The 14450-nt window shown below is 47.4% G+C and overlaps 1 protein-coding gene across 6 annotated transcripts in view; it reads right to left on the bottom strand.

The window, feature by feature from the left end:
• Positions 1–7854: 7854 nt before the first annotated feature.
• Positions 7855–14450, bottom strand: part of WDTC1 (WD and tetratricopeptide repeats 1) — a 42228-nt gene continuing 35632 nt past the window's right edge. For all 6 annotated transcript variants that reach the window (XM_075060835.1, XM_032802895.2, XM_032802893.2 and 3 more), the window contains 3 exons: positions 13584–13752; positions 12671–12863; positions 7855–11118 (listed from right to left, as the gene is read on the bottom strand). In XM_075060835.1, coding sequence (XP_074916936.1) covers positions 10921–11118; positions 12671–12863; positions 13584–13752 — 560 coding nt within the window. In that variant the 3' untranslated portion in view covers positions 7855–10920. The remainder of the gene's footprint in view (positions 11119–12670; positions 12864–13583; positions 13753–14450) is intronic.

Below are 14450 nucleotides of genomic sequence, written 5' to 3'. Positions count from 1 at the left end.
TTTGGTGGTGTTTTTTTTAAATGCCACTACCACAATAGTGCTTTTTATTCCTAGAACGTGCCCCCAAAATAGGGTGTTGTGTACTCAGTAGCTGAGAGACCCTTAAATCAAGGGAATTAGACTTGACAGTGACGGATGGCCATAACCTTTACTGATCAGGTCAGTATCATTCAGCAGCACTGGCTAAACTCCAGCAGACTTAACCCTCTTTTGCACGCACTAGGTTCAGTGTAAACCCTGGGAATGATTAGCTGGGTCTTTTCTTTGCTGTTCCAAAGTCCTGGCTGGGAATCTGTAAGGCAAACTTGAGGACATTATACTGGGTATAAAAGTTAAAATAAATTAGGACAGATGGGAGAAAGCATAGGAACAGCAGCAGCACACCTGACGGAGGAGGGAACTCGGTAACCATCAATCAAGAAGAGAACAGAAAATCAGGTAAAATACAAGAATAATAGAGGGAAGAAACAACACATCCCTGGCCCTTCCATTGTGAATCTGAGACAAGGATCCTAAAGCATTTTATAAATATTAACTAAGCAAGTTTCAGACACATTCCTGTGAGGTACATCAGGGACTGGTGCTGTGTTTGGAGCAGTAGTTACAAATCCAGAATCAAATTAGAAAAATAACTGCTTTATTAGGAAGCTGAATTCAACTACATAAGGAAGCTGAAGAAGAAATTTGTTTATTCCCGAGTTCCACCGCCACAACGTTCTCAGCAGGATACTGAGGGATAATGTGCTGTACTCGCCAGAAAATGGGTTAAATACCTTGTCCAAACCACTCTCCTTGGCTCACTGTATCCTGAAAGCAGGACACTTGATCCTAGCTCCTACCAAAAGCTGATGAACTACCTGGATGAGCGTTACATACAGCACACTCCTCTATGTATCCCTATTATGCTTCTAGAAGTCCTTGGTTCCTCCTTACACCAAGATCTGTGATTATTTCCCTTCAAGGTTAGAAGGTAGCTGTAATACCAGCACCCTGCCACAGCATGTGGGAGCAATGAGTAATGTTTAAAGTGTTGGCAGAGTTAGAAGCCAGCTGGTGGAGCTCTGCTAGTAAAAGTCTTGGATTAGTTCCTGTGCCTATATGTCTGGCTTCATTCTGCACAAGGTCTCTTTAATGCACCAAGAGGTTGCAGTGCAATCCAAAGCATTGCATAATAAAAGGGCTGTTTTAGGGGATGCAGTTTGTTATTAAGAAAGGCTGAGAGCGTTATTCCCAGTAGCTAGCAGGGTATAAATTCATAGACCATGGGGCTCATTCTCAAGTAGGAGATCGTCTTGTCCCATTTCAGCTCGATGCCTCTGTTTCTGCTGTGGCCTACATGTCTCACTGTTAAACTGAATTAGTGGGACTCTTTTGCCTTAAAGTTAACTGCATTAACTAGAGATTTTTTAGGAGAGAAGTAGCTGGAGAAAATAACAGGCTGGAGAAAGGTTCCAGTTTGAAAACCTTGGTAACTGAGATCCTCTAGCCACAGAGCACATACAGTATAAAGACCTGGACTGCAAGCTTCCCCTATTCTCCATCAGACTTGATTAAGGGTTTGCCTTGACTAGGATTTAAAGATGTGTGGTGGGAAGATGTCAGCTAACAAGTTCTGAGAGTCTAGTGCAGACAAGACACTGTACTTTTGTGCTAACCAGTCCACTGGAGCTAGGGTGCAACTCAACCAGCTTAGCATGTCAGTGCCTTACCTACACTGAACTGTTAGAACATGGTAGTTAGCATATTAGCTAACATCCTACCTTGAATGCTGGAGTAGACAATGCCTTAAACAGTGGTCCCCAACACGGTGTCCACGGGTGCCATGGCACCCATCAGGGCATCTATGTGCACCGGCATACTGGCCGTGGACAAGCATCTGCCAAAATGCTGTTGAAAAGCAGCGTCACCACTGAAATGCTAATGTTTTTTGGCAGCATTTCAGCGGCAACACCTCTTGACGTTCCCGCTTCTTGGTGGCATTTCGGCGGATGCTTGTCTGCCGGCCACAGTCGTTGGCGGCTCGTCATCCGGCGCCCACCACCAGAAAAGGTTGGGGACTACTGCCTTAGAACAACTACCCATAGGTAAGAGAGCTAAACTAAGTCTAGCCAGCTCATTCTCTCCTGAACAGCTCTACTAATGTATCCCATGAGGAACCCAACTGTCCCAATGGCATTTTGATGTGGAGACTGATCTAGTATGAACTAGGTCAACACCCATCAATCTATTTCCCAGACCACAGAGAAGCCTTCAGATTGTAACACCCTTTTTCCATGCCAGGCTTCAATCTAGTAATCTGGAGGTAAATGTTGAGATGTTCCACTACCAAACCTCATGAAGAAAAAGCAAAGGGAGAGTGTTCCTGCCCCCAATCAATCTCCCCTCCCAGCAAGCAAGGCCAAGCTTGTTTCAGGAAGTATGTATTTTAACATCCAGAGCAGATGATAAAACACAAAACCCTTGAGTGTCTGATGAAAAGACTTTGCTTCGTTCTAGACAGTTAAAGGATGAATGGTCGTTGCCTGCAGCACTTCACAAGAGCATGAGGGGATGCTGTTAAGATTTGCAAGTTGTCCTCTGCTCTGGCACCACTGCCCACATGAGCTAGAATGCCCATTTCATATTAACCAATAGGTTGGTTATTTGCTTTGTTCTTATTTAAGTTGTTAGTGTTGATAGAGGCTGCCAGCTGCACAGTACAGAGGGCCAGGTTCTCTCTTTAGGCACAGAACAGGAGCAGCCACGGTGGCATCAACAGGCTACATTTCCCTTGCAGTGTCACAGAATCACAGGGCTGAAAGGACTTTGAGAATTCATCAAATCCAGCCCCCTGGGCTGAGGCCAAGACCAAGACCATCCCTAGCAGGAGTTTGTCTAAGCTGTTGTAGAATCCCCATCCCTGGAGGTTTTTAACAATGCCCCTTGGAAGCCTATGCCAGTACTTAACTATCCTTAATTAGAATGTTTTTTCCTAATAGCTAACCTAAATCTCCCTTGCTGCACCTTAAACCCAATACTTCTTGTCCTGCCTTCAGTGGGAATGGGGAACAGTGGCAGGACCACTTCTAGCAATAGAGTTTGATTGTCAGACAGTCTGGGCCTTTGGCTCCCTGCTGAGCATGCCAACATCCAACCCTCACTTGCAGTGGTGTGGGTCAAGCAGTCAGAAAACAGTAGGAACGTGATTGTCCTGGGGCAGGATTTGAACTGATAACCCAGAGATACGTTTCTACGAGAGAGTCCCCTTAATTCCACCCACACCCTTTCTACATGCACAGGAAAACCTATACCAGCAGCTCACATTTCCTTTTTAGACTCTACAGGAAGGCCCCCCATATCCCCTCAGGTAGAAATCCATCCATTTGAAGTGGAGGGAGGGGACAGCTGCAGAGATATCAAGTCTTGCTTAGTGACAGCTGGTAGGTAGGTCAAGCTTTCATTGTTGTCATTCCTCTCCCCCAGATCTGCATAGGACAGGAATGGGCAGCAGGCTGAAGTGGCTGCCGTTGGAAAAAGAAGCCACAAGGAATTCTTCCTTGCATAAAATTCGGATGGGGAAAATAGTTTGAGACACAAGACAGCTGCCAGCATGCTCTATGCATCACCATATGGACGGAACATCACCATACACAAGAAGCACTGTGATAGCAGCACCATATCCTATTACATTCCCCCCCTCCCACCTTTGTTCTTATGCTGGTGGGTTTACCACCAATGACCCCAGTCTCATGTTCTGGGAAAGCGTTCTGCTGCCTCCTAGGCTAGAATTTACTAATGGAAGTGATCTTTACACACTTGATTGCAGGCTCATCGCTCACCAGGGGCTCAAAGACCTTTCAGAGAAAGGAAAACATCAGGCCCAACTGTTTTGGGAAGGAAGAGCCCCAGGAGTGCATCAGATTGGATTCATCCAAGCAGGTGGCATTTCTTAACAGACGGGACCCAGATTGCAAGGAATTCAACGGCATCCTTTGCTTATTTCCTTTCAAGCACTGGCTAAGATGTTCATACTAGAGGCTTGAAAGAAGCAGGCTTGCAGCCAGCTCCTGTTCATTAAGCAGCCTTCTCTTGAGCCTTGCCTGTTGTGACAGCTGAAGCATTATAGGAGCTGCCAGAAACAAACCACTCAGCAAAAAAAGGCAGAGACATTGACAAATGAAGCAGCCGCCACATAGGGCCGTGGGCAAGAGGCTAGGGAGATGGTTTGGAATGTCAATTAGGCAAAATCTGACAGAGGACACTTGAAAAATACTTCCCTTCCCCCTGAAAAGGTAGAGTGGGTGGATTTTTTTTTTTTTTTAAGGGGGCCTGTGCCTTCTGCAGTCTGACAGCCTTTAAGTATGAACAGAAATGTCAGATTCTTGTTTCTCGCTGTGGTGACATCAAGCAGCAAATAACAAAAACCCAGGCTGCTCCCTCATCCCATCCTTTAACAATGAGGCATGTCTGGATCAGTGCCATTTCAGAGCTGCACTTTCCCCTTCCTGAAGTTGGTGCTCACCAATCCATGTGGCAGCTTCTAGGGGTAGCAAGTGTGAAAAGAGCTGTGTGTTTCCACTGGAGCCACGATGGAGGAGCAAGCTGAGGAAGCCAGATCTGGGCTCATACGACTCTCTCATTCACAGCCACCACTGGATTTCAGAAGACACAAATTCCTACTGAAGAGCCCACAAAAGGGCTCTTCTTCCCCATTCTTGGCTGGCGCCGGTGTGGTCCAGAGGCAGCCTTCTTTCCCGTGACAGTAAGCCAGACCTGTCCTACTCCTGAGGGGACTAGGCTAGAAGCACTACTTTCAGAAGAGATGTTTCCCTCATCAGAAAGCAGCTTTCTTTGTAGTGTGCTTCCAGGACTTCTTCCCACCTCCTGTTGGAGATGAGAGAGACACTTCAGACCCAGTGACTGGGGGGTCACTGCAGGCTTATTCCCCACAGTGCTAAACCACTAGATTGTGATGTAAATCAAGCAATGAGGCATCACCGTTTCTCAGGTGGGGGGTTACTTTTGTTCATGGCTGAATTCAGTCCAAGTGCTGTTCATCACTTTTCCCTTCCCTGGGCTTACAGGGGGCCTGAATTTACCTCTTGAGCATTTCAAGATACACAACCTAACCTTTCCATTTTCTTAATTTCATCCAACTAGTCTGACCTCTACCATCCCCTTCCCTCTTTACCACCTCCTCTTTGCCCACAAATTCAATCCAAGAGCTGATGCAATTATTAAAAAACTTACTAATAAGGGGATAGTGAATAGAGAGCATCTGCTGGTGTGATCAACTGTAGGCCAGAAGCCTCCTACCTGAGTTACTTTCACCTCTGAAGAGACTCTGCCAGAGGAGGTGACATAGCAAGGGCTGCATACACCTTTGTGACTGATTCAGAAACACACAGGGTATTTCCTGTGCAGGTCAGTCAGTAAACACTTGGTTCCCTCCTCATTGCAAACAACCCCTTTTATACAGCTAGGGAGAAAGCAGCATTGAATGAGCAGCGCTAGTCTGAAGATAAATGGAAGGGATTTTTTGTCTAGTAGCAGGTTGCCAGAGCTCGAGGTTCAAGTTATTTTAATAACCCCACATTGAGTAGAGACTGATGGTTGAGTAAGAGCACGTTTCTGACAGGTTCAACTGGTTAGCCAGCTGGGAAACCAGACCCTCTAAGAACTTCTAATTACAAGTAGTACGAAAGAGGTGTATCTTTTAATAACAGGTAAAAGATGTGAAAGGAAAAAAATGAAAGTCAGTTTGTTGGACAGCTATTTCACACCAGGGTTGAGGTCTCTGAACAACCCAAGCACCGGATGCCGCAAAAGAACTGAACACCCACAACTCTGGTAGAAAGTCATAAGATACCAAACCCCAGAAAGCTGTAGATTTGCTCACACAGTTTGACATAAGCAATCAGATATTTTCCTGTAGGAGTGTGGTAGGAAAAAAACTTTGTGACAGACTCTTCTTGTCCTCAGGAATATCAAAATGGTTTGAATTATTAAACCATCCAGGAACATTTAAAGCCTGTAAACCAAGATGTACATAGGAAGATGCCCCTCACATTAGTTGGCGATTCAGAAGTCTGCTGGTGAAGGGAAGGCACTCTCCAACCCTGGAGACTATCTACATGCTGCATTCCTAGGACATTTCCCAGGAAATTAAGCAGGACAGGATTGCTACCGTAGTGATAAAGAGGAGATGAAGTGGCTTTCCTGTATAATCCAGTTGCTGGGTAACCGGTGGAAGGCAGCAGGAAAGTTTTCATCCATAACAGGATTGCTGCTGCCACTCGGAATGCAACTGAGCGATCATAGCAGAGGTGGATATTACGAGGACGACATTTCAGATTGCTCAAAATGTAAGCATAGGGATTCAGCATGAAAGTAGTGGGCCCTTGAGGTGTCAAGAGATCGCTGGCAAGGCCTCTGCTTAGGGCTGTTCACAAAACTCAGCCGGCATTGTCATTCATACACTCTGTCTAGACTACGCGCCGTATCGGCGCGTTAAAATCGATTGCTCGGGGATCGATATATCGCATCTGATCTGGACGGGATATATCGATCCCAGAGCGCGCTTAGATCGATTCCGGAACTCCACCAAAACAAACGGAGTTCCGGAATCGACATGGCGAGCCGTGCACATCGATCCCACGCGGTGAAGACGGGTAAGTAAATCGATTTTAGATATTCGATTTCAGCTACGCTATTCTCGTAGCTGAAATTGCGTATCTAAAATCGATTTTTGCGCGTAGTGTAGACGTGGCCTCAGCCACACTGCACTGAGGTGGAGGCTGCAAGGCAGTGCTGAGAACAGCAGGTTTAACTAGGTGAGCTCCCCTGAGAGAGTTTTAATGGACTCCACTGAGTTAGCTGGAGCACGCTGTTGTTTCTCCCTTTTGGTAATAGGGCCAACTCCATTATTTAGGGCCCAGTGCTTCCATAGCAGATGAGGGGGTAGGAGAATGTCTCACACGTGTTCTGAGGGAAACAACTTTGCAATGTTCTCTAGAGAGGGCACATTTCTGACACTGTACCCAGCATTAATGCACTAAGTACAAATATTTCTCACGGTGGCAAGTGTGCTTTTAGAGGGTGCTTCCCTTGCCAGAAAGCAAAGGCAGCTCAGGTGCAGTAGGAGTCAGGCAGGCAGGTGACCCATAACAGAGGCGGCCATTTAAGAAGAGTTCCATGCTTAAGAGGGACTATTTTACTAATAGGAAGAGTTCCATTTCCTCCCCATGTGGAAGTAACAGCTCAGTTCCTTCACACTCTTTTCTCCGTGGCCCCACACTAGGGCCCTCCCACCTATCCTTGAATTATGCACAAGCCCCAGTGGCCATGGAGCATGTGAGCTCCCCTTTGCCTGGAGATCTCTCTTCTAAAGAGACAAACTAATCACTCATCCTTACACAAGGCAATCGCACCAGAAGGCCACTTTGTCTCCTCCACCAAAAGCCCTGGGCAGCCCATCTAGTTCAAACCCCAGCCAAGATATTTTTAACAGAACTTCTGGAGATAAGTGTAGGCAGGAGGCTTCTGTTCCCAAAGTCAGACGCATCCCCCCCTCTGCATGAGAACAACAGCCCTCCCCCACTACTGGGTCAGTTAAAGTTAGTACTACATCTATGGAGGACTATGAAAATAGTCAGTACCAGGAGATCATCTTAGAAGAGCTTCTTTTATAGACACCCCCCACGCACACTGCACTGAGCTTGCAGAAGCCTGTGCACCCTAAGAAGAACTGTATTTAATAGTCATCCCTCCAATCATCTGCTTCTTTCCCCACCCCAGCCAAGCACAGTCAATAGTGAAAAGGGGGATGGGGGCAGGGGCAACACAATCCACTGAACAAATGACACCAAAGAGAACTAGAACAAAGAACTGTTTAATTGCTTAACCCTTTCTCTTCCAGGGACCAGAGAAACAGAAATATTCTGATCCTGTTAATGAGGACAGGAAGGCTTGTGTGTTATCTCTACAACTGCAGGGGCAGAGGTTGGGAGACTGTCCTCTTTGATATTTAAAAGCTATGAGCAGTTGTCTTTGCAACATCCAAAGGAATCTTAGAGGCTCTAAGGAGATTCCCCACTGCTAAAATACAAAAATAAAAGGTGTAATCTCTGCCTAGCCTCGGTTAGAAAGAGTTAACCAAAAAAAATGGAGGAGCTTCTTTTCAAGGGGAAGGGTAGAAGAAAACAGCAGAGGTAAATAAAGCAACATCTCTTCCCCAGTCTGTTTTTCCTTCACCAATAAATACGGAATTTCTCATTAACAAGTGGTAAAGCAGACAGAATCTGTCCAAAATGAGGGATTAGGGCCAGAGGGACTCCTCCTTTCAACCCCACTATTATTTCCTTCTTTTTAAATCAAAAGCAGCTATTTAAATAAAAAGGAAGATATCCACTGCAGAGGCAGGAAGTCTTGTAGCTTTCACACTGCAGCTAGCAGGTAGGAGAGCTACGCTGGCACGCAGAAAAACAGCTGCCATGGCATAAGCTGAATGGAAAGAGAAACCCCAGGAGAGCTTATGGTTCTGTTCTTTTTAGAGAGTCTCTACTCTCAGTAGATTTGAGCGTTAAAAAGAGAGAGTCCAGAAAAAGCTTGCAAAGTTTAAGGAGAGGGAGGAGAAAGAAAGATGTGTCTATTGGAAAGCTTTAGGCAAAAAACTCCAGGCCAATTTAAAAAAAAAAAAAAAACAAAAAAACCCACAAGTGAGCCATTTTCTACTGCCAATGGATTTTAAACACCAAGCACCTGGGAATTCTGGCACACCGCTGCAGGGAGTAGCCTGTACACAACTAAATGGGCACAGCTGTGTGAAGAGTTGCATGTATCACATTGGTGGTATATTAAAAAGTTAACCAGGCAAGAATGCGAAAGGCATAAGCACCCCCCAAGAGATGGCCTGTCCCAGGAAAGTCTTGTCTGGAGGGAAGAAGATCTGAGGTTACATTTGCTTGGACTACGAATACCACCTGTCCTAGTCCCTGGAGGCTCTGAAGAGCATAGAAGCACTCTATCTTCACAAGGTGCACCTCCAAGTGACCCAAAGCACATGAGGGCTGAGCCTCACCTGGGTAAGACGGAGCAGACATTGGCTGCCTTTGTGTCTTAGAGGCAGAGGTGCAGCCGGCAGAGACCATATGGGTCCAGCTAGCTCCACCTGGATTGCAGCAGGTAGAAGGTTGAGCATTGCTTGCTAGGGGTCTGCTGAACACTGCAGTGTAGATCCTGTACTACAAAGGGAGCAGCCCGTGGGACACACCACAGACCTCTTTAGATCATACTTGCCTCACCCTTGTTGTACAGCAGGTAGAGCAGGCTGTGGTGGTGGGAGGGAAGCCAGTCACACTGATCAGCCAACACCCAGCCAATCCTCCCTTCAATGTGTGGCAGCACACAGCCGCCAGAGAAGGAGGGATGGGCCACTCACCCTTCCGCAAGAGGTACAGGAAGACCAGGGGATTCCACCATGTGGGGAAACAGCCCTAAGGCAGCACGCTCATACACACAACCCCCACACTCCTGGGACCAATGTTAGCATATTTAGATCCTCAGCAGCAAAATGTAAAGAGTGCAAGAAAGCAGTAAGATCTCCAGGGGCTCTTTGGTTTTAGTTGATAGTCATAAAAAAAAACAGTTCTACTTAGGCTGTAGCACAGTCATCTAAGATCAAATGGATATTTACTGTCTGGCAAGTGCAAGAGGGGACACAGGGCTGAAAATTACCTGGGGGAAAAAAAAAAAAGAGCGGAAATACAGTGCTATATTCTAAAGATATGAAGCACCAGTCCTGGCTTTGCGGATAGTTAGCACGGGAAAAGTGAGGAAAGCAAGGACTGCTCCTGAGAGGATCACCAACCCACAGTACCCCCTCTACTTGTTGCACAAGAGGGCGATCACCATGGCGATGAGGCAGGGAGACGTCACCTCAGCTGAGGCAAGGAGTGGAGATTCTGAGTAACTGATGGCACTAAAATTTCACCTTCTAGAAACTCAAACTCCAGATGCCATAGTGTGTGGCAGCAGCATTCCCAATACCAGAGCGTGGGTGCTAGGAAAGGAGAAGGTAAATAGATCTAAAAAGTATTTTGGGTGAAGGAGATGGAAGCTTTGGAAGAATGCTATTAGCCACTTTCCTTGGTAGCTCTGCCCACATTAGTCATCCAAGCCTCATACCCCAGGCCAAATCTTCTCCCATTACTGCATCTTTACTCTACTGGTTCACATGCCACACAGAGGAAAATAACGGATATTAAAGCCGGGAAGGCAGTTCCATCCCCCCCTCCATTTGCATGTACTCAATGTCTCCTTTTACTCATCAGCTAAGGTAGATACCCAGAGACAACAATTGGCCACCATCCATTTTTAAACACAAACACAGTCCCTTTCAAGGACCATACGGTAAGAGATAGAGACCAGATGAACGCTAGTGAGATGTTCAGTGGGCCAAAGAGATTTTCCATTATGACCAACAGTCCCAGACCAGGGCCGGCAGTAGAGCAGCTAAGCCAAAAGCTTCAGAGACCAAGACTGCTGCAGTAAAGTCATTCCATAGTCCCTGCCCTAGATTTACATTTTATTTGGGACATTAAGAATCCTCTGCAAATGCATGAATGTAGCCAATGTCCCTTCCTCCTGCTGACGCTGGAGAAGGTCACCAGTTTATACTGCTCACAGACAACTCAAAATCCCTGCAGGGACTAAATTCCACTAAAGGCAAAACCCAGACTGCATTGCCATGCTGCTCAGTAGTGTGACGAGGAGGAGGGGGAGAGGTGGTGGCGGTGGTCTAATGAAAAGGCCGCTCCTGCCCCTGCCAGCTTGTCCTACTCTGTGCATAGTGTGAAACAGTGCAGTCAGAGAAAGTTTAGAACCAAGGAAACCAGGTTCCCCTTCAACACAACAATTACAGGAAGGACAAGCCATTCTGCTTTAGCTGGGCCGGCATTGGACTTGCCCCTCTGAGCTGTCTTCATCATCCGAGCCTCCAGCCCCCCCACTGGTCAGTCCTGTGATACGGTAGCCCATGTTCAGCAACATCACCTCCAGGGGGTCTGCGTTCATTCGTCTCTGGTTAGCTTGCGAAGCGCCTTCCATGTCTTCCACGACACGCCCATTGAGGGTTTCACTCTGCAAACAAGAAAGGAGACAGCTCTGGGAGGGCAGTCGCACGAGGTGGCACTAGAACTGTGATTTTTTGCTGACCAGAGAGGGACGCATCATCTCTACCACTCCCTTCTGGAACCTTAAGCTCAAGTTTTCTGGACTGAAGATTGGGTGAAAGTCATGTCATACGACACCACAGACTCGCGGGCTGACCCACTCCCAAATGGGTGAATGTTCACATTACAAGCTCAATAGCAAGATGCTACTAGGCATCCTCTAACCTGTAGGCCTGTGCTGGGGGAAGGTTGTATTTAATTAGGATTTCAGCAGGGGTTGGATACAGTGGCTTAATGACCAAGCCGCTGGACATCTTGAAAAGAATTGGTTGCCCAGCTGCCTGTACATAGTTCTATTGCAATGCCTGCTGGCCCTCCAATTGGGCTGCACAAGCTGGGGTACCTGAGACTCACAGTTCAGGCAAGATGCACCACAGAGCTGCAGCAGTTTTTTTTTTTTGTTATCTGAGAAGGGGTGAGAAAGAGGAGAAAAGCAAAGGCTGAGGTGCCCATTGTGACAAGCTTCTGCTAAGCTGCGTGGCCACGCAGCCACCTATTAACTGCTGCACAGGTGCTCAGGCCGTGGCCGGGGAAGAGGCGCCCCTCCCGCTTCCCCGGCCCCAACCCAGCTCCGGCCCTGCCATGGCCAGGGGAGAGGTGCCCCTCCCATACTCCAATATCCTCAACCCCACCCCTGCCACATGAATTTTGTTATGTGCACCAATATGGATGTATGACATCACCTCACCTCCATACTGGTGCACATAACGTTCATTCTGCACAAGGGCAGGAAAAAGTAGAGGGAACACTGCAAATGCCCCCTCCCCTCCTGGGCAATCCCCTGACATCAGCCTTCCTTTGGAAGCATTAAGAAAGCAGGCTTAAAAAAAAACCAAAAAAAAAACCCACCACCCACCCAAGCCATCCCACGATGGCTGAAAAAGCAAGACTCGTTCCATGTCTGGAGAGGTGCACTGGCAAAGTCTGGCAAAAAGGAGGCAGGAAGCCTTGGAGAGCAGAGCCTGTATTATGCTATGCCTCATTCTAGTTAGACCTCAGCCTCACTTATGAGCAAAGGCATCTTCCCTCTGTTCCGAGCCTCCCTCCAAAACCAGGCCTTCCCCAACCCCCCAGCCTCTTGCTGGATCAGCCATACCTGGCCTGGCCCGGAAGAGGCCGTCCATAGCCTAACCTAGAGATCACAGAAGGACATTTGAAAACAGGTGCTTTGGCAAGAAGTCAAAAGTTTTTTCTACCTGGGCATCTTTTGACAGCTCTGCTACACACAGATTTCCTCTCAGAGTAAAACTGAGAGTGCCTGGAACAGTGAGGCAGGCACAGAGTGAGCCAATGGCAAAGCCAGGAATAAAACCCAGAAATCTCACTCCGAATCCATCCAACTATCCCAGTACCCTGTAATCCATCTTCTGCTTCCATGAGGACAATGGCTTCTGGCCAGGAGCCCCAAAGCCCATCAGCCAGGACCTACTTCTTTAGAGATGCTCTGTTACTGCTCTTACCTCTGGCCTTGGATTCCAGAGCCGCACAACTGGATCAATGCCGCTGGTGGCCAGGAAGCAGTAACTCGGGTGGGGCTGGAGACAGTTCACAATAGACTCATCCCCCTGCAGCACCCGCACCAGGTTGGTAGTTTCTTTCTCCCAGATGAAGACAGACCCATCGTCTGAGCCGCTGACTATGTACTGTGCATTGCTAGGAAGGGAAAAACAAAGGGCTTTGCTGAGATCACAAGGTAGTTAGAGAAGCCAGCAGTCATACCTTGAAGGAGAGGGTGGAGGAGGGCTCTGTACCCTATTACAGTGCACGCTCATTGAAGAGGTGGCTATTCTAATGGGTTTGAAGGATCAGGGTGGGAGCAGGTAAGTCCATGTAGGCTGAGATGTAAGGAAGCTACTGCCTGGTTAGCCTTATTCTCACCTACATACAAGATTAGCTCAGGGAATCAGCTAGTGACAAGATCCAGCACTTGGGTTTCACCATGCACTTAAAGGCTCATCATCATCATCATCCTCAGCACTATACCGAGTAAGGAAATCTCACAAAACCAGACAGACCTCCAGATTCAGATAGCATTGTCCCAGCGCCCAAGAAAAGGGACATTTCTAGATAGCGACAATGGTAGTCTTCTGTGTCATTTCCCGCCGTCCTCAGAACCCATATGGTTGGGGATGAAGTGCTGGAGTACTGAAAGATTGTAATGAGCAGTCATCTCTATGCTGACCTACCATTTAAACCAGCAATCCATGGAGTGCCACTTGCAGTGGTCAAAAATCCCCACAGACCAGAAGCAACACTATCTTCTCATTGCCGTCCCTGCTAGGCCTGCACATCATGACATGGCCACTGGACAGCAGCACTCTGCTGTTCTGTGCAACTGAAATCCTGCATCTTTACCATGCAAAGTCAACGTACCTGCCAAAGAAGTTGGCCTCCTTGATGTCTGTGGTGGTGTTACAGTGGCCACAGTACCGGAATTTGTAGTCGTAGCTGCGCTCCCTCAGCACCATCTCATCATCCGAGATGGAGTCTTTGCGCCCAGTTGCTCGCAGTCGAATTGGACCGCCCCCTTTCTTGTCTTCAGCTGGAAGGATGAAGAGTACAGAGATATTTTCCTCCTCATGCATCACATGCTGGAGCAGAGAATTCTCCAACTAGTTTAGTACTTGCGAGAGGAACTCAGATGACAGTTCTAGTTGAGAGTGAAGGCCAGTTTATTCAGAGGATAGGTACTTAGAGTGCACACTTCCTTCTCACTGTCCCGCCTCTGTACCTCAACCCTCTTCTTGCAATATCAACCCTAGAACTCCTGCGCAGCTTAAGACCAAAAGCGACTATGACTCTTCAGATCAAGCTCAGTCCAATTTTTGAGGGCAGATGTCCATCTCATAACTACCCACCTTGGTGGGGGTAGCCTCCAAAAACCAAGGATCAAATAAACCATTGGGGGAGATTTTCTCTTGAGGTGCCTTCTGGCCAAGAGGTGAAGGATACTGGCAGGAAGCTTGCACTGAAGCTGCCCATACTGTACCCGTTCTGTGGCACAAGGACCTTGCTCCAGAGCTGTGAATCCAATACTTTATATAAGCACCAATTCATTCTTTGGGACCCTCCCCCTGCAACCCGTGGTCTCAGGAGCACAACCTTCAGGAACCTCCCTTTTAAAAAGAAAGGGATAATTTTCAGCAAGAAGGGACAGACCATAAAATACTACGGAACTTAGAACTCTCCGTAAACAACCAAGTAACAGTTGCAAGTCACAAGACAGCTGGTGCAGTTATG

The sequence above is a fragment of the Chelonoidis abingdonii genome, chromosome 25 (genome assembly GCF_003597395.2).
Source record: "Chelonoidis abingdonii isolate Lonesome George chromosome 25, CheloAbing_2.0, whole genome shotgun sequence".
Taxonomy (NCBI): Eukaryota; Metazoa; Chordata; order Testudines; family Testudinidae; genus Chelonoidis; species Chelonoidis abingdonii.
Note: the sequence above shows the minus strand (reverse complement) of the source record. Positions and strands in the feature narration are given on the sequence as shown.